The sequence below is a fragment of the Chrysemys picta genome, chromosome 3 (genome assembly GCF_011386835.1).
Source record: "Chrysemys picta bellii isolate R12L10 chromosome 3, ASM1138683v2, whole genome shotgun sequence".
Lineage (NCBI taxonomy): Eukaryota > Metazoa > Chordata > Testudines > Emydidae > Chrysemys > Chrysemys picta.
This window is the reverse complement of record NC_088793.1, coordinates 41,507,288-41,528,365: the sequence shown is the minus strand read 5'-3', so window position 1 is coordinate 41,528,365 and position 21,078 is coordinate 41,507,288. Positions and strand designations below refer to the sequence as shown.

General features: G+C 44.4%; 1 protein-coding gene across 6 annotated transcripts in view; it reads right to left on the bottom strand.

Annotated features, from left to right (window-relative positions):
- Window positions 1-18,374: 18,374 nt before the first annotated feature.
- The window catches only part of FBXO25 (F-box protein 25), a 78,957-nt gene continuing 76,253 nt past the window's right edge, over window positions 18,375-21,078 (bottom strand). For all 6 annotated transcript variants that reach the window (XM_005289665.3, XM_005289667.3, XM_042848776.2 and 3 more), the window contains one exon: window positions 18,375-19,667. In XM_005289665.3, coding sequence (XP_005289722.2) covers window positions 19,578-19,667 — 90 coding nt within the window. In that variant the 3' untranslated portion in view covers window positions 18,375-19,577. The remainder of the gene's footprint in view (window positions 19,668-21,078) is intronic.

The following is a 21,078-nucleotide window of genomic DNA, read 5'->3' as shown; positions in this document are numbered from 1 at the left end:
TGGCCAAGTATGACTTTATAAACTATGGCTGGATGGAGGAATTTGCAGATAAGCTATCTCTGCCAGATCGTACTCGATTCCAAATGATTTTACAAGAGGGCAAGTTGGTTGCCAGGTCTATACTTGAGGCTGCAGTTGATTCAGCAGACATGTCCTCGCGTGTATTGGTGAATGGAATTGTCATCAGGAGGGAATCCTGGTTACACTCCTCAGGTTTCCCTAGAGATGTGCAGAACACAACTGAGGATCTTTCCTTTGATGAATCACACCTCTTTGACCAGAAAACAGATGGTTCCTTTCACTCTCTAAAAGACTCCAGAGCCACCTTAGGCATATATATACCAGCACCAAGGAGAAAACTTTATCACTCACCACCAGTCCAATGCTATAGAACTCCTCACTTCTACCACCAATGGGCCTATGAACCTCCTCAGAAGCACCCTCAGGTACACAGAGCCTGTCCGCCTGTTCTGGCAATGCAGACCTCTGCAGAACACACTTAGTCATTGCAAAATTGATGCCTAGAGAGCTGTCAACCACTTTGTACACCAGTGCTTTTACCTGCCACACCTTTTGGGGGTCATCTCAAACTTTCTACCGGCTTGGAGAGCTATAACAATGGACAAGGGGGTCTTGGACGTTGTTCGATGTGGCTACACTAGAGGTTTATGACGAATCCTCCTCCACATATCCCATTCCAACCCTCCTCAGAGATCCCTCTCACAACAGTATTCTTAACCTAGAGGTAGACTCCCTTCTATAGAGAGGAGCAGTAGAGCCAGTCCCTGAAGCCTTTCGGGGCATAGGGTTCTATTCCAACTTTTCCTGGTATCCAAAAAGAAAGGGGGATGCAGACCAATCTTGGATCTCTGACACCTCAACAGCTCAATTAGCAAGCCGAAATTCTGTATGGTCATGCTTGCAGCCATCGTTCCCTCACTAGAAAAGGGCATGTGGTTTACAGCTCTCGACATGCAAGATGCCTACTTCCATACTACACATTCGACCCACAAAAAGTTCCTGAGGTTCAAAGTGGGGCATTGACACCTCCAATACAAGGTTCTCCCATTCGGCCTCACCACTGTCCCACGAGTTTTTACAAAGGTTTTCTCTGTGGTAGCGATGCATCTATGACATCAGGGAATCCTTGTCTTCCCATACCTGGATGACTGGCTACTGGCAGTCTGGCCCAAATAGGAAGCTCGAGCATCAATCTCCCAGCTTCTTCTACTCCTCTCCTCCGTAGGAGTGATCATCAATGTTGAAAAATCAACGTTGCACCTTACTCAGTCCCTGGAATTCAACCTCCCCACAAGCTTATCTGTCAAAGAACAGACTACTGGACCAAATAGGCCTGATAACCTCCAACCCTTTTGTCTCAGCAAGGACCTGACTCTCCATCCTAGGTCACGTGGCAGTGTGCACATTCGTCATGCCCTTCGCCCGCATATAACTTTGCTGTCTACAGCTATGACTGCAAAAAGTCTATTCCCTTATGTACTAGTCAATGGACATCATACTCAATATTCACCAGAGGTCATCTCTTCTCTTTGATGGTAGATCAAGTCTGCTCTGGGATACCCTTCCTCTCATCCTTGCTGACCATGACAGTCATCATGAATGTGTCACTCTCAGGCTGGGGTGCTCACATTGGAGATCACATGACACAAGGCACCTGCACTACGCGAGAGGCCAGGATGCACATAAACATTCTTGAACTTTGGGCAGTACGCAAAGCATGCCACGTGTTCTTACCAACTATCCTCTATCACCACGTCCTCGTCATGTCAGCTACCACCACCACAGTATACTACATAAACATACAAGGGGGCATGAGGTCCCCAGTGCTGTAATGGAGATGATTCACCTTTGGGAATGGTGCATCAAACAACATATCCTTTTGTCAGCAGCCTACCTGTCAGGCACCAAGAATGTGATTGCAGATTCTTTCAGCAGGAACTTTGCAAGCGACCACAAATGGGAGTTGCACAACACTATAATCATGGACATCTTTGGTCACTGGGGTACACCAATCAGAGATCTCTTTGCATCTCACAGCACCAAGTGCACCCAATATTGCTCCAGGGAAGGACTCGGTGCCCACTCATTGGGTGACGCTCTGGTTGTCGATTTAGTCAGACAGGACAAACTACACCTTCTCCCCCACCACCACTCCTACCCCATGCCCTCTACGAACTCCAGCAGGAGAAAATGACAGTCATTCTCATTCTGGTTTTTCCAAATTTGGTTCCCTCTTCTTCTTCACATGTTGAAACAACCTCCGCTCCTGCTGTAGCCATTTCCAGAGTTGCTGACACAACGCAATGGCAGACTGTCATCCAGATCCATGGATGCTACACCGGACAGCATGGTTTTTGAATGGACAAGAGAATGTTCATTGGCGGTGCAAGACATCCTCTCCAGTAGCTGAAAGGACTCCACGAGGTGATCGTATCAGGCCAAATGAACATGGCTCACCTTCTGGGCATCCCCATGCTCTTAGACTATTTCCTCCATCTGAAAACTCTGGGACTTGCTCTCAGCTCTATCAGCACTTTCCATCCGCCAGTCGAAGGGAATTCAATTTCTGGAAGGGCCTTTTACATAAATATCCACCCATTCAGCCAAATGGGATCTCAACCTAGTCCTTACCTGTTTAATGAATTCTCCCTTTGAACCCTGGCCTCCTGCCCTCTCTCTCGTCTCCATGAAGGTCCCTTTCTTATTGCCATTACCTCAGTGAGGAAGATTGGTGAGCTGGGAGCCATGGTGACAACCCTCCCCCCCCAATCCTTTCATCACGTTCCATATGGACAAGGTCTTTATGATTGAATCCCAAGTTTCTGGTAAAGATGGTTTCCCAATTCCATCTGAACCAACCCATACATCTGCCAACCTTCTTTCCAAAACCACATGCCTTGAATGAGGAATGGTGGCTTCATTCCCTCGATGTGTGTTGGGCCCTGGCCTTTTACCTACAAAGTACAAAGCCATTCTAGAAGTTTCCCAGGCTATTTATCACCATAGCAGAGAGAATTAAAGGACATGCCCTTTGCACCCAGAGAATCTCTAAGTGGGTCTTGGGGTGCATTACACGCTGCTATCAATTGTCAGGGCATTCCCCACCAGATGGGATATGAGCCCATTCCACAAGAGCACAAGCATCAACCATAGCTGTGCTCCACAACATGTCACTTGCGGACATACGCAAGGTGGCCACATGGAGTTTGGCACAGACCTTTCCCTCTCACTATGCTCTAGTATGTGATTCCCCAACAGATGCCTCGTTCAGCACAATGGTCCTCTGTTCTAAGGTTCCATCATTTTCCTCGCATCCTTGTATCTAGGTACTGCTTGTCAATCACCCTGAGTGGAATTGCAATAAGGACCATCACTTGAAGAAGAAGTTACTTACCTGCAACTGGAGATTCTTCGAGATGTGTGGTCCCTATGTGTATTCTGATCCCATTTTCCTTCCCCTCTGCTGCGGATCTGATAGGTCTGTGATGGAGAAGGAACTGGAGATGCTGGTGGTTTGCCCTGCCCTTTATCGCCTCGAGAAACCATGAAGAAATATAAAAGGCGCATACATGGACCGCCGAATGATACTACTTTCAAAAGCTCTGGCTCTGGGCGCATGGCACATGCGCATAACTCTCAGTGGAATACAGAGAAAGTTCACACATCTAGAAGAACCTCTAGTTACAGATAAGTAACCTCCCCTTTCTGCAGATGGGCTTACATTCGGGTTGACTCCGGTAAACTGTTTACCTTTTAAACATTCAGACAATAACTTGCATTCCAGCATATGAGAGAGGCAAACAAAGGGAAACAAATCAAGTATCACTTCCCATTAGGAAGTAAACTGTTGTTTCATAGGATGAGGACCTTCATTTCCCTAAATTCTTAAAAGGATTATAAAATTCATACTACCGATCTAGTAAAACTTTACTGCAAAATAAATAGGATTTTCATATAAAACTGCAACATGTATCAAAATAGATGTAATTTGCTTGAAATTTAAGTATCAATTTCTGACTGAGGAGGTTTGAAATTATCTTTGAATTGTCATAGAAGACAGGAGAGGTTATAGAGGACTGGAAAAGGGCAAATATAGTGCCCATCTATGAAAAGGGAAATAAGACAATCTTGAGAATTACAGACCAGTCAGTTTCAATTCAGTACCTGGAAAGATAATGGAGCAAATAATTAAGCAATCAGTTTGCAAACACCTAAATATAATAAGGTGATAAGTAACAGTAACCATGGATTTGTCAAGAACAAATCATGTCAAATCAGCCTAATAGGTTTGTTTGACAGAGTAACAAGCCTTGAGGATACAGGATCAGTGATAGATGTGGTATATCTTTTGACACTGTCTCGCATGACTTTCTCATACACAAACTGGGGAAATACAGTCTGGATTGAGCTACTATAAGGTGGGTGCATAACTGGTTAGAAAACCATTTCCAGAGAGTAGTGGTTCACAGTCAAAATGGAAGGGCATATCTAGTGGGTTCCTACAGGGATCAGTTCTGGGTCTGGTTCTGTTCAATATCTTCATTAGTGATTTAGATAGTGGCATAAAGAGTACACTTACAAAGTTTGTGGACAATACCAAGAGAGAGGGGTTGCAAGTGCTTTGGAAGATGGGATTAAAATTCAAAATGATCTGGACAAACTGGAGAAATTTATATGAAGAAAATAGGATGAAATTCAATAAGGAAAAATGCAAAGTTCTCCACTTAGGAAGAAACAATCAGTTGCACACATACAAAATGAGAAATAACTGCCTAAGATGGAGCACTGTGGAAAGGGATCTAGGAATCACAGTGGATCACAAGCTAAATATGAGTCAACAGTGTAACACTGTTGCAAAAAAAGCTAGCATAATTCTGGGATGTATTAGCAGGAGTGTTGTAAGCAATACACGAGAAGTAATTCTTCCACTCTACTCTGTGCTGATTAGGCCTCAACTGGAGTATCATGTACAGTTCTGGGTGCCACATTTCAGGAAAGATGTGGACAAACTGGAGGGAGTCCAGAGAAGAGCAACAAAAATGATTAAAGGTCTAGAAAACATGACCTATGAAGGAAGATTTGAAAAGTTGGATTTGTTTAGGCTGGAGAAGAGAAGATTGAGGGGGGACATAACAGTTTTGAATATGTAAAAGGTTGTTACAGGGAGGAGGGAGGTAAATTGTTCTTGTTCATCTCTGAGGATAGAACAAGAAGCAATGGGCTTAAATTGAAAAGGGCAGTTTAGGTTGGACATTAGGAAAAGCCTCCTAACTGTCAAGGTAATCAAGCACTGGAATAAATTGCTCAGGGAGGTTGTGGAATCTCTGTCATTGGAGATTGTTAAGAACATGTTAGACAAATACCTGTCATGCACAGGCACTGGCTTCTAATTTTCCCTGGGGTGCTCAACCCCCGCTCAGCCCCAGGCTCCACCTCCACCCCTTCCCCCAAGGCCCCGCCCCACTCCCACCCCACCTCTTCCCTGCCTCTTTTTCCCTCCTCCCCAAAGCGTGCCTCATCCCTGCTCCTCCCCTTCCCCCCAAACGCCTCCTGCATACTGTGGAACAGCTGTTCCATGGTGTGCAGGAGGCACTGGGAGGGAGGGGGAGGAGTTGATTGGCAGGGGCCACGGGTGGGAGTGAGGGAGGAAAGGGGGGAGCTTGGCTGCCGGTGGGCACCTGTGATGTCAGGGATGGTCTAGATTAGGGGTTCTTAAACTGGGGGGTTGCAACCCCTCAGGGGGTCATGAGATTATTGCATGGGGGTTGCGAGTACATGCACGAAACAGAGCAACTGCTAGCAAGTCTGCTGCGAAGTCTGCACTAGTAAATCTGTTGTGAAAAGTGATATTGACAACGTGTTTGTGGCCTTTGTAGTATTAAACACTAAGTAGTTAAAACTTTTCTGCTTATAACAATAATTGGATAGAAGTGTGTTTTAGTCTTAATAGCTGTGAGAGAAGATAAACTCATTTTAAACTATAGGGTTATAAATTTAGCATTTATAATAGCAATAACAATGTTTTTAATTTATAAGGGGGGTTGCACTCAGCGGCTTGCCATGTGAAAGGAGTCACCAATACAAAAAGTTTGAGAACCACTGGTCTAGATAATACGTAGTCCTGCCTTGAGTGCAGGGGACTGGACTAGAAGACCTTTCAAGGTCCCTTCCAGTCCTACGATTCTATGAAATTGTTAAATCTAACTTACTAGAAGTGCTAACTGAAATGTGCATCTGCAGGATGTAAAAATATTGTTGCTATAACCTAGAATCTTCCCTCCAATGTTGCACTGTGAGGATGGAGAAGGGAAGAGAGGGGAATGTTGGCGGAGGCAGAGGGATCTCTGTTCTGCTTTTAGCTTTAAAACAAACTAAAAACAAAAAAGCAAACCCCACCATTCCTACTGAGCCATCGTTCTTTGCTCATCTCTTCAGCTCTGATAGTGTTCTCATGTAGGATGTGTTGCCATACTGCACCCAGCATGAATGGCACATTACATAGATTGTGCTGAATCAGGCCCATAGAAAGTGGGCGGCGGCCTGATTTGACAGCTGATTTCAAATATTTGAGACTGGGGTGGAGGCCCTGAACTCATCACCCGTATAGTACTGTGGGAGCTAGGTGTGGAGGAAAAAAGGAATGTTAAGGACAAGTGATGGAGCGGATGTGCTGGCATAAGGAACGAATGAAGGTATGGTGAGGAGTAAGGAAATGGGAGCAAGAGAGAATGTAAAATTGGAGATTGCTCTTTTTATGTTCTATTGATACAATGTCATCTTATATTAATTGTACTCCATTTCTCCATATTTCAGAAAGAGCTGTAATACAGGCTGAAACGCATATCCAAACAGGCTCTCTTACATGCCAAGTGAAATCATTTAAAAGGGTAGTTTACCACCTTCTTCGAGTGTTTGCATGTGAATTCCACTGCAGGTTTGTGTACACCTCATGCACAGTTGTAAGAGATTTTTCCTTCAGCAGTGTGAGCACCTTCTGATTTTCTCACCCCACTGCACACAGGTATAAAGGGCCATGCTTTCCATGCCTCCCTCAGTTCTTTCCTACCGCCAGTGATGTTTGTTGGACCCATGGTCTTTGCATTTGCAAGTTTTCCCTCCCTTCTTGTGTCTATATAGTACCTGTCATGTTAGTTTAGCCTAGAGTAGTGGTTTTTGTACATGTTTAGTGACTAGAGTAAGTTTAGTTCATTTCTTAACTAAGCTCGGTCTCCAGTGCCTGTTTGGGTACTGGGTCTGGTTCCAGACTAATGCTGCTTTCTCCTGGCTTCCAGGCCTGTCACTCCTGTGGCAAACCTATGCCAGTGAGTGACCCTTACCCCAGCTGCCTTAAATGTCTGGGGGAGGCACATATAGGTGACAAATGTCACATTGGTAGAGGTTTGAAACCTTGTTCCAAAAAGGTTAAGGCTGCCAGGCTCAACTACTTCCTCCTGGAGCCTGTGTTCTGCCCTCCATCAGAACATTCCTGCTCAGAACATCTGATTCTGTCAGGCTAGTCTAGCTGAGTCTATAAGCAGGTCACCCTTACTGGTACTGAAGAAAATATTCGGTAAGTCTTTGAATGACTCCAGGCTGGGGCCTTTGAAATCTTCAGGCAAGGCACCAAGTTGTGGCAAGGATGCTGAAGGGCACTCGAAGAAGAGGCACGCCTAGGAAGGGTCTGTTGAGTCTGATCCCAGGACTGGCACAGCCCTGGTTACACCAGTCAGTATTGTAGCTGCTACTGTTAGTGTCTCGGTGGCTTCCATCAAGGGAAAAGCCTGCGATGGTCTCCCTGGCAGGGAGAGAGGATCAGTCCTAATACCATACATTTAACATGAGGAAAAACAGCCAAGGTACAAAATGAGAGATATACCTAAACAGCAGCAAGCATCGTATTAAAACAAATTTGTTTTTCTTCTCTTTCCATCCTACTGTCACAATATTACTTTTTCATCTAGCCCACAACGTATTATATTGTTGCACGGCAGTTGTGTAATCCACTTTAGGAAGGGAGTGTACACAAAAGAGTCCGTGGTGTTAGTGGATCCCAGGAGGAAAAAGTCTGAGAATCACAGCCCCTGCCCCATGCTTGTCAGGATAAAGGGTATTAAAGCAAAGTAGAAAAAATGCTTTGTGAATGAGGAATTTTGATCCACAATCTGATCATTGTATGGGAACAGAGAAGTATGACTTTGGCAAATTAATTACATTTCCTCCATTATTACTTAGTTTTAAATAATATAGAAAAAGGGACCATTCAAGTGGAAAGAGACTATAGAAAAATTAAATACGTCCAACTTTAAGTAAGTTCAGAATTAAGCAGTAACAGTTTGTGCATGCCTCAGGGATTTTTACACCGCTTTAGAGCTGAAAGTTAAAATTACCCATAAAGTGCAATAATCCCTTAGAAATGGATGCCTGAGCAAGTTTTAATCATATTTTAAACAGAACTTATACAGAAACAAAATTGGGGAAAACATTCAAAGCCATTTGTTAGCTAAGTGTTATTAGCAGAATGACTGAAAGACAATTAGACAAGTATAAGTGCTTCACAAGAGAAAGGACATGTATAGCCTGTGTAGAAGATACAGCATCGCCCAAGAGTTGGACTGCGAGCTGGGAGTTCTAGTTTACTGCCCCACCTCAATTACTAACTGGCTCAGTTTTCCCATCTTTAAAATAGGTATCATACCTCCCCCTATGGCTACGCCTACACTGGCACGCATGCTTGGATACTTGATCGTATGCATGCTCACACATGTTCCCTTCCTCCTGCAGTTTGTCCACGTATGTTGTGCTAGAAATGGGCATAACACTACATATATATGTATACCTGCATCCACACTGTCACTATTATTATGTGACATCAGCACTACCATTTCAGGGATGGTATCCCAGGGTTTAGTGCATCACAGGGAGACACTCTAGGAACTTCTTTACTTTGTGGTGTTGATACTGTCTCCCCCTCCCTCCCTCGACCTTTGTACACTTGCTCATATGTCCCTCCTGCCAAACTGGGTGGAAGACATAGCAATTGGATAATGATCTGGTTTTGCTCCTGCTTCCTGTTGCGAGACAAATGTTTATGCAGTGGAGTAGGTGATCGGCAACATGCTGGCTGGAATTTCTGACACATCCAAGGAGGCTGACTTTGAGGGTGAATGACAATTCATCTGGTTCCCAAGGTAGATATGGTGAACGCTGGTAATTGCCCAGGGTGGACCGTTGCTTCTGGTGCAGAAGAACCAGCATGGTGTAGTGGGATTACATCATTTTGGAACCCTGCTGTTACAGAGTGGGAATTTTTTTGTAAATAATTTGTATGAATATTGTGTACCTCAGTTTCCCCTATATCCTGCATTTTCCACCTGAAGGGGTGGGAAAAGGCTGTTTACTCTCAGGCAAGCGTAACTGATATCTGGCTGTCTTGAGTTTGAGGCCCATGTCATTGGAGAGTCCATGAAGACAGTGGCAAAGCCAACCTCCAGGACATTTGCTACCTAGCAACTAAAGACCATGGATGGTCCACCCCTCTGCAGGAAGCCTGCTGTGTTTGACCAGCTGGGAACAAAGGACTGAGGTGGGGACTGGCCTGGGAATTTGAACAAAGAGGACAGAGGGGGAGCCAAGGATGGACACGGCTTGGCTGAGACCCTCGGTAACCAGAATGGACCATGCTGTAACTTTTTTCTCTATGCTAACCAAGGACTTTCTAGGCTGTGTTCCAGACATCTAATAAACCCTACTGCTTTTACAACACTGGCTGAGAGTCACTGCAGATGCTGAAGGCGGGGGGCATTGCTGCCTTTGAGTGTAGAAGTATCTCTCAGGTGCCCATCTGAGATGGACTCACTGACAGGAGCTCACTGTGTGAAGCAGGGGTGATGAAGGTGTGGAGGTTCAGTCCAAGGAGGTGATGAAGCCAAGTGGCTTACCCTAGTGAAAGAGTGAGATCCTAAGAGGGTCTGTCACACTGAAGGAATCCTCCCAGGGACTGTTCCAGAGCTGTTCCAGAGCACCATCCCTGACCCCTGGAATGACCAGCAGTGGCATCAGAACTTCTGAATGAGGAACCAGACCTTCATGGAGCTGTGTGAGGGGCTTGCACCACAACTTTAGTGCAAACCACTTCAGGGTTGGAAATTTTGTTATCAGGGTCAGGATTGTGCAGGTTTGCAAGACAATTAACACTGATCTACCCATGGGTGGTTGCCATAAGCAGAGTTCCAGAACTAATAGCTCAATTACAGAGGATCAGGTTTCCAAACTCTGCCATCGATAGTGCCCACATCCCAATACTGTGCCCGCCAAAAGGGGCGAGTATGTGAACCTAAATGGTTACCATTCACTTACTCTGCAAGGGTTAGTAGACCACAGAGGCAGATTCATCAGTTCCATCGTGGGAAACACTGGAAAGTTTCATGATGCCAGGGTGCTGAGGAGATCGGGATTGTACTTGAAGAAGGAACTTAACGTCTCATAAATGATATTGTTCTCTACGGCATGTCTGTGCCAACTGTTATTTTGGAGGAATCCTGCATACCTGCTCCTAATTTGGCTTGTAAAACCCCAACATAAGGGAATTTAGTTACAAACTCAATAGCTGCAGAATGATTGTGGAATATGAGTTTTGTAGGCTGAAATCTCAGTGGTGCTGTCCTCACACGTCTGGATGCCAGTGTGGCCAATGACATTCATATAACTGTTGCCCGCTGCACTCTCCATAATGTTTGTGAAGGTAAAAGGAAGTACTTGCCTCTTGTGTAGGCACAGGATAAGTTGGGTTTACAAACTCTATACAGGAAGCTAGATCTCACCCACATGCATGCTGGTCCTGGGTCCCAGAAGTCAAGGGAAATCAGAGATGCCATATGTGCACATATCTTGGCACAGCAGGGAGGCAGAGGATGACGTTTACCTGTGCTGAGGAACAGTGTCACCCACTACACAGCTGCTGGAAAAGCACATGATGGAACATTGGCACATACTTGTGGGGCTACGTGGTTTTGTTCATTTGTAGCTGGAGATCATTAGCCCTTCGTTCCTGTGATAATTCACAAATCACAGACTATAAGAGGGCATCTCTACTGTGTTATCATCTTAGCGTTGTGTTAGTGCTGTGCAGGGTGGTGGGTGAGTTGTACTGCAGTGATTGTGGAGAGCTTTCATCTTAACTTTTCACACTTATTTCCAAACCTCTGGTATCGGGAGCACTCAATCTTCCTAATGACCTTCTCAACATTTGCTTTATGGGGATAGTGTGGTGTGGGCACCCAACCCTTTTTTAAACTATTCTTTACAGCAGTGCTACCTGCACTTAGTGGCTGTTATGGAGCACGAATCCCAGAACTGAAACAGCCCAGAGTTTGGAAGGCGGGGGAGAGAAGGGCTGTTTATCACAGGGTAATGGCAGAGGCCTGTATTGTTACTTGGACTGTGCTTTGTTTTCCTGCATGTGAAGCAAGCCATAAAGATATTTCTCTACCTATTTTTAGTACTGAGTTCTGTTGATTTAAAACTAGCAGTGCTCTCTGTAAGCACATCAAACTAACCAAACTTTTCCCATTCCGCCCCTGTATCCTTCAGACTGTGGCTATTTCCTAACCTAGGGGAGGAGCGGGCGGGAGTTGTCGGTGTGGGATGGACAAAATTGTGTTGCACTGTGATGGCACCAGATAGTTACACAATTCCAATTCACGTGCTGTGATTCAAGTGACCCAATCCAGAACCTGAAAACATCTTACATTCATCACAGTGAAGAAGGAGTTAACACAAGTTAAGAAAAGTATAACATCTATTAAAAGTACTATATGGAATGGGTAATTGAAATAGTTTTAAAAGGCAATGTAAACCAGCAAAACATAACAGGACTGACTCCATGAACAACAGCCAAATTTTAATGTCTCTGTACCTGTCTCTTTGCCCTTGCCCAACAAGGGGGGGGATGACTGGGATCAAACAGAGACATCTCCTGTCTGGGGTTTGGGGGTTGGGCACTTGGTGGGGTTCAGGAAGTCCTTCTGGCTTATTGTTCTCCTCCTGGTTTAGGGTGCCAGTGGGGGATGTGGTCCTGGAAATCCTGGAGGCTCCTCCTGGTTGCTCAGGGGTGGACGGGGAAGAGGTGGTGGTGGTGATTCATGGAGAGACACAGTGGCCGTGGCAGCAAGTGGACCTCAAACGCATTAGGTCCCCAGGTCTATCAGTCTCTCCATTATGGCATGGCTCCTGTTTCCTATGGTGTGCAACCTGATCTACGAACTGATGCATCAGTGTGTCTTCCTGCTGAAAAGCCTGAGCCTAGTTTCTTCTGTCCATGCCAATGAACAGGTCCTCCAAGCTTCTCCTCCCTCTGTGGTGCTGCTCCTGTCCATCTGGTGGAATGGTTTCCCTCTTGGGAGCCAGACATCCTGCCAGTCCAAAGACAAGGGTAGTATTATTTTTTGTCCTTTGGAAGAAGCCAAGAAATTCCCCAACGTAAGTTTGCTGTGGAAGGCCACAATCTTGATGCTTTTCAGCATTCCAGAGCTGTGGCTGTTAGACTACCCTGGATTTTCAGACTTTTGCAGCCCACGAGGAAGGAGCAGTGGCTACGAAGGGTAAGATACATGTACTAATGTTTTATGAAATTTCCATAGTGTCTCAAAGGGTGGGGTGGGGGTGACAGTTCCCTCCAAGTTACCAGTTTGTGATTTCTTTTTTTAAAGGCTGGGCTACCTTTGGAGAACATAGCATGTTTTCAAGGTACCCAGGCTGAAAAGAGATGTGGCTTTTCACTTCTGTGGAGGAAACCTATGCCAGAGAGATGTTTCTGCTAAGGGGCAATGTTAGAGGGCTTTCCCTTCACACTCTCCCCTGGTTCTTATCACGCGGACAGAAAGCAGAAGGCTGAAGTGTAGACAATGCAGTGTTTATTGGGATTAGTTTCCAGCAAACATGTTCCATAACTCTGAGGCTGCAGAGCCTTGTTTCCCAGTGACTCATCTCCCCTCCTGAGGAGGCAACTATACCGGAAATGCATGCCTACAGTCCCAGCCCTTACAACTTAGGGTCATGTTCCATTTTGGGTCTAGGGTCTTCATCCCACCTCTTTTGTACCCCATGGCAGGGGTAAGGAGTGAGGTTGTGCTCAGAGACAGGCATTTCTTTGGTCTTTTAGTGTTTTATACCTTCCCCCCCCAAGTCCCTTTGCCCCTCCCGACTGGTTGCTTGATTTTGCTTTGAGATAGGGGTTGAGGCAATCTTAAAGTGTGCTCTGAGTAACACTTTAACTGCTCTTATCTATTCCCATTGTACTAACAAATCCATCTGACTAGGCAGAAGCATCATCGCTGTGTCTTTGTCCTTTGTTTACACATATTAGTATCAGAGTATCAAAATTCTATTCCAGGCTAACAAACAGACCTATATACCAACAGGCAACCCTCTACATATTGCTGAATGGAGGGGTTTGGTCACCTACCACAATGGACCAAAACGATTTGCACTTCCATTGAAGCTCAAGATGCAGCTGGAGTTTTTGCTACACCAAAAGTTTGCTGGAATATGCTTCCAGAACTGGGAGGCAAGTCAATTGGAAATAGACTATATTCTCAGCTAGCATATGGAGCTTTGATGGAAAGGGAAATATGAACAATGCCCACCCCCTCTCATCCACCCTGGCATCCCCACAAAATCTTGCCCCTGTGCTGCCTAACAACACTGAATTAAACAGAGAAAGAAAAAGACACAGTACAACTTTATTTTTGTTCCCTGACCTTTCAGGTCAGCACCAGGTCACTCTTGCCTCTCCACTGCAAAGGGACATCCTCTTGTGTTTATGCAACTGCCAGTTAGGATCCTGCTCTCAGTCCCATTTCGTGCAGCATGTCTCAGTGTGGGGTAATGACAGAAGACAACAGAATTTTTACCATTCCTGAGTCTAAGTGAGAAAGGACTGTTGTGACTAACTTTTCCTCAGACAACCGAAAAGTGTTCCCTTCTCCTTCCTGGGCCTACCCCCATCAACCACCTCAACCCCTGCCTCCATTCTTGGGTGGTTTCTGTTTGTAAGGGGACAGCATGATCAGGCGTGGCTGGGAGAGGAACTGAAACTGTATAATCTTCCAAGGGAAAAAAGACAGCTGTTCCTAACTTTAGACAAACTACTATGTTTTCTATAATGACCCACCCCCAACTGGGATTTTTCTAAACCCACTCCCTCTTCCTCTGAGCCACACGGAACCAAGACCATCACTGCCTGCATGTTGGCTGAAAAATGAACAGAGATTGTTTGTTAATCTGCTTTATTGCCTCTCCAAAATGCATAATAAGGGCTAACTGGCAATCAGTAAAATCATTAATTTATTGCTAGGTTTTGCTCAGGGACCCTCTAAAGATGGAAGTGGAGTGGGGAGTTGGATTTAAAATTAGGACTATAGCACCAGAGCAAGAGGGGATATTGGCAGGGAGGGTGAGGAAGTCCATTCTAACTCACCAGCCTTAGGTCCTGCTGTGGTTCAGGTTTGTCGGGGGCGGGCTGTGTGTGGATTTCGTCAACCAGCTTCTCTGGGTAGAGGGGGCAGAATCATATGCTCAATGTCCTGCAAGTCTTCAAGGACCTCCTCCACGGTCCCTGTTGCCACCTCATCCTGGTCTCCATTGGCATCCCAGCAATGAGGCTGGCAGGGTTGGGCAGCGGTGGGGGTGGAGGGTTGTGAGCAACTTCAGGCTCTGCACTGGCAGCCCTGGACGGCACCTGGTCCAGCTCATCACAGAAGGGGTATGAACGAGGAGCCTTCCCAGAGTGACTGCTGGAGTCTTTACTCTCCTGTACAAGAGCCTCACATGCTTGATGTGTTCCCAGCACTGGGCCAGAGTCCGCTGTTGCCCACATCCACCAACCTTGCTCCGGGAGAAGTTGTGGAGGATGCTATACCCCAATCGCACTGATTGGGGGCCAGCTGGCTGCTCTCAGAACAGGCTCCATGTTCATGGGTACTGGTAAAAAGAGTGCAGTGGAGAACGGTTCTAGTGGGGTCAGCACAGCTTGCTCCTACTGGTGAAAATGGAGCAACAGGGATCTTTATGGATGGGGTAAGGGACAGACAAAAAAGAGTTCAATGCATTGTGGGTATTGGAGGACTACTGAAATGCAGAACCAGGTACATGCCCATTGCCTCTATCCACCCAGCCCACCGGCAGATGTACAGGGCCATGCCACAGCCCACGATGGGTCCTTACATATACCCCTCAGGCATGGTAATTTATTCACGTGTACTTACGTGCAGTTACGTGTTTCCAGGATTTAGCGGTGGAAAATAGTGGGCTTCTGGCACAACCACATGCATGAACATGTGTACAGTCACTAGTGATGATGTAACCTAGGAGTGTGAGATTTATTCAATGTTTGTAATGCACGGGGCACCTCAGCTGACAGCACTAGACAAAGTAACCACCTAGCACGAGCTCAGACAATCTGTAGTAGGTCAAGTACAGTGAAGCAGTTAATAAATATTTACTGTGCAATGCTCCAGAGGCCAGAGCACACATTTGTTATAATTTATGCTAATGTGCAAATCCAGGGGTTCCCAAACTTGGTTCGCGGCTTGATCAGGGTAAGCCCCTAATGTGCCCCGAGACACTTTGTTTACCTGATGTGACGTTATTGGCATAAACTGGGACCATATAGATCATTGTTGCAACCAAGGTCCTGTAGTGGCACCCAAATCTTGTATAAAGGGGGTCAAATGGGGTGTCTAGGACAAGGTTATGGTTTACTGGTTATGATTATGCTGTCTATATGTATGTATCAGTTTTGTAGTCGAAGTTATGAATATTGGCTCTATACTGTCTGTATGGCAAACTTATGCTATGCTTCTGGGTGACATCCCAGACAAGCTGAGATTAGCTCTGCCTAGCCTGCTTGATGGCCCATTAAGGACCATCAGCTATACAATGGACCCATTGAGAGAAGGCAGATACGCCTTGTACCTCAGCAAAGTATGCAGGGACTGGCCCATGTGACTCCAGACTCCATTTTGCTGTAATTTTCCACAGTAAGAACAAAGAGGTGTTCTTACACCTGGAAAGGACTATATAAGGCTGATGCCTAATCTCCATCTTGTCTTCAATCTTGCTTCTTACCTCTGGAGGGACTTCGCTACAAACTGAAGCTTTGAACAAAGGACTGATGACCCATCCCAGCTGGGGATGTATTCCAGAGACTTGATTTGAACCTGCAGTTTATTCCATCGCTGCTGCAAGCCTGAACCAAGAACTTTGCCATTACTGTATGTAATTGATTCCATTTAACCAATTCTAACTCTCATCTCTATCTTTTTCCTTTTATGAATAAACCTTTAGATTTTAGATTCTAAAGGATTGGCAGTAGCGTGATTTGTGGGTAAGGTCTGACTTGTATATTGACCTGGGTCTGGGGCTTGGTCCTTTGGGATCAGGAGAACCTTTTTCTTTTACTGGGGTATTGGTTTTTATAACCATTTGTCCCCATAACGTATGGCACTGGTGGTAATACTGGGAAACTGGAGTGTCTAAGGAGATTGCTTGTGAGACTTGCGGTTAGCCAGTGGGGTGAGACCGAAGTCTTAGTCTGGCTGGTTTGGTTTGCCTTAGAGGTGGAAAATACCCCAGCCTTGGGCTGTAACTGCCCTATTTTAGCAATTTGTCCTGAGTTGGGACTCTCAGTTGGGTTCCGCCAGAACCGCATTGTCACACCTGAGCGTCCGCAGGTACAGCCGCTCCCAGCGGCCGTGGTTCGCCATTACCGGCCAATGGGAGCTGCAGGAAGTGTCACCGGTGCAGTGGAGTAATTGGAGCCCAAAGGTTATATATGTATGGTGGTCTGTCCCGTAGAGGAGGTGGCAGCTGCATTCTGCACCAACTGGAGTCTCCGCCCAGTGTCACATTCAGCCCCGTGTACAGCAAGTTACAACAATCCATTCTGGAAGCGGTGAATGGATTGAGAATTTTAGGCAGATCCTGTCCTAGAGGGTGGAAGAAAGCATTTATCACCATGCTCCTTGATCCTTAAGCTTTAACAATGAGTCAAGCAGGACAGAGTTTGCAGCACTCTGGCAAATCGGAGCAGATGTCTTTGATAGAAGGAGAGAGAAGTGAACCTGAGTTCGATGTATTTCCCTCTGCCAATCAGCATCACTTCAAGGTTGCCAGATGGAGTCTGAGCCAATTACTGATCTCCTGTAGGTATTGAGGTATTTGTTGAAGAGCACTGGTTATACCACTACAAAATTAAATATGAAATAGGGTATGATTGGCAGCAGAGGCAGCCATGCCATTATCTGTCCAAGGGGGGACTGTAGATGTTGAAGTGAAGGTAGCCAGACCAACCCCTGATGAAAGAATCATTGGTTAATGGGTATAGCTGGGAGCAAGAGCTAATGCTTTATTACGGACATGTTGTATGTCCTTGGACAAGTCACTTAACCTCTCTCTGCCTACAGTTGACCCAATTGTAAAATGTGGGATAAGCTATAACTACATCCCCAGGACTGTGAAGCTTCAATAATGTGTGTAAAGAGCTTTGAGAGCCACTAACTACACTGACAACCCCAAGTGCTCACAAATCATGAGTGAGCCCCTGCCCTCCCCCCCCCCCATGAGACTGGCTTACAAATCATGAGATTTCTTTTTAAAATCTATTTGAGGACTCTTATTTGACCTCTGATATTGAAACCTTTTGGGTCCCATTTTCAAGCTTTTTCTCCACAACTCTAAGAATAGAAACATAATTTTAATGAAAGCTGAGGTTCTAACACAAGTCACCTGACTCCAGAAGCTGGGACTTAGGAAAACATCATGTCACAAGACTTGCAATAAAATCAGTTAGCAATCCAGTAAATGCAAAAATAGTAAACCTTGCTTCTTCACCATCAGATTCAGTTTCTTTAACGTTTTACTTGGGATGCTTGGAATGTAGACTCAAAACAAACACCAACACAACCCCAAAACCAACTGCATCAAGGAGGGAGTCTTACGAGCTCAACATCTGATTTTTATTTATTTAAGCTTTAGGGCAAAAAGGTTTGTGACCTTTCACATCTGCATTGATAAGGACATGTCATTGGTATTAAATCCAGGGAAGAATAGTTCACTTATTGTGAAAAGCTAACTTTTCTTTTCAAGCACTTAAATATTCTCTCTTTCCTGCACAATCCACTAGTGCTAAAGTTCTGGCTCTGTTAAAATAAATTAAAAATGATATGGGAACAGTAGATATATAAATTTTTCTTGTTCAGTTAGCAAATGCTAACCTGTATTGGTGATGGACACAGAAGCCAGTGCTATAAATTCAGACGGACTAATTTCTAAATGCAAAAGAAATTGCTAAAGAATAATAGGTAAAACATGATTTATTACATTGTGTACAAAACTAGATTGAAAACAAGCAGTGTGATATATAATATGTTTTGTATTTTGTCTTTACATTACACAGTTGGTAAATGATCTCTCCAAAAAACTTTGTGAACAACTTAATTATTTTTTCCTATCTCTGGACAGCGCCTCTGTAATTTACAAGGTATAAGAAGGTAGCTTCTTGCAGAATTCATGTCACTATGGGGTTAGTCAGCAGAAGGTGCTTCAGATCAACAAGCTGCCTTTTAGTGCAAAGAATTTCCAACTCAGAGCCTCCATTACTAGAACAATGTAATACCACCACTGTACTAGTGGCCTAGCAACACACTGTATTCATTTTCTGCATTAAAGCTCAGTAATGTGTCCTTTCTCAAGGATGTCTAAAAGTCCTTCTGCAATAGTTTAACACCTAACTAAAAATAAAAATTAGATAAAAATAAAAAAGACTGTGGCTACCATTGGAAAAACCCATCATTCTTCAGCAACCACTGAACAGCCTCCCATACTATTTAGGATGTCTTTAAAAACAGGTTTGATGTGGTTAATAAAATACCTTTTAAGAAAAATAAATATTCTGCATAATGTATGTACAGAGGTTGGTTTCCTTCATAACAGGTTCAACAACAGATAATCACAACTCTATATTTTATTCACACACAAACTCACAATGATTAACGCCACCTTGGTAATTGACTTGATATTTATGAAGGAGTCCAAAAAGGAATCAGATGAATATTTATAAATGTGCAAATTGTATGTAAGTACTTGGAAAATGGTGGCATAAAGAGAGTGAAGGATTAAGACAAATTGCTTTTGGTCACTCCAAGAATAGCCCTTCCAACAACTCTCTCCCCCCAAGTCTCAATAGCCTTAATGAAATGTTAAATCAGTACAAAATGGACTTAAAGGCAGGACTAAAAATGTACTCTTTCTTGGATTCAAAAGAGCCTTTCGTAGACATCTCTACAGAATGTGTCTTCTTTGGAGATATTTATCCCTCTTCAGTTCATTTCTGCACACAAATAGCATTTGGAATACACCTCTCCAATTTCCCCCCTCCCTCCTAGACATCCCTTTTTACTATGAAGTACATTTAAAAAGATATTGCACACAAAGCATAATACATACTGCATGATTCTTCACAAAGATGATCAAAAACAAAAACAAGGCTATTGCACCTCTTAAAATTTGAAGAGATCAATGAAGTGCTGCGGAGAAACTGGCATGAAACAGGTGTCTGGATCATTGGCTGTGCAGGGATGCCCTGTATCCTGGTGAAATTAAGAGGAGGGGAAAAGGTTATTTTCTCCTTTAAAAAAAATACCCACAAAAACAAAAAGCTGCTGAGCATTGATTTTAAAAGAAAAGAATTGCAAGAATTCACACCTCAGTTTTACATTTTAAAAAGACAAATTAAGTAGCTGGGCAACTGACTACACCAGTTTTTAAGTCACTGGCCTTTTGGGACTCTGGTTCAAAGCCTACAAGGCCCTCACAGAGAAAAAATTGCCAAGAACATACAGTTACTTAGATTGTAAGCTCTTTGGGACAATGACCGTCTCTTGTTATGTGTACACAGTGCCTATATAGCAACACAATGGGGCTCCAAGCCCTGATTGGGGTTCCTAGCCACTACAGTGATATAAACAAGAAATCATAACAAAAAGCTTTTCCACATTCCCTCTCCCTTTGTCCCAAGGGCTTTTGGCCCTGTATAAAACAGACAGAGACAGCCTGTACTCCAGCAAACTTACAACCTAGAAAGCAGAGAAGATGCACTGGGTGGTGCAGAGGAAATAGTTACCGTAGATCTTTACTCTAATCTAATTTTGCCTAGCTTTAGGCCTTAAGGAAAATGTGGGCCTTTATGATGGATACGAATGGGGAAGGTGTGTGTGTGTGTACACGTACGTACGTACACACACACTGGAATAGGGATGACCCACCATGAGCAGGTGCAGCATGGAAAGTAGGGATTTGCAAGGCTGGTGGCACTGGAAGAGAGAATGGGGAATACAGTAAGTGATTAGATCTCTAGGCAGACAGTTGTGTGGGACTCTGAAGGCAAGGTTGAGAGCTTTAATCTTGATATGGGGGCCAAGGCAAAGCCAATGGTGTGCTTCAAAAAGGGAAATGATATGGTCTGATCAACCACCAAGGAGCATAATTTTGGCAATGACACTCTGAATGGCTTAGAAGGGAAAGAGAGAAGTGCTAAGGCAGTGGTGGTGATGGTTGGTAGGAGTCGCATTAAAGGTCAGAGATGGCATGGGTATGAATTAGTATTTTAGTGATATGCCTTAACTCACTTTTGGGCAGATCATTTATAGAGAGGAGAGAGTACACAAGTAAATGGGAGAAGAACTGTAATTAGAGCTTCGGTATTGGATACCATACATTACAATATTGGCTTTACACACACACACACGGTATGGTTAACACTCTTAAGGCAAAGTGACTGGGGAAAGGAAATGGAGAGAAAACTGTAGAGACAGCTAAATAAAAGTAGCAGCATTTACATTTTATCAATCCGAATGACCAATTGTTTATCAAACACGACTGGTGGATCAATATGTTTTGGAGCAATATCATTCTTGGAGAATTGTACAGTAGCACAACTTGTGTTTCTTTTTTCTTCTTCCTCCCTATATAATTATTTTTCCTGTCTTCTCTCACTTTAGT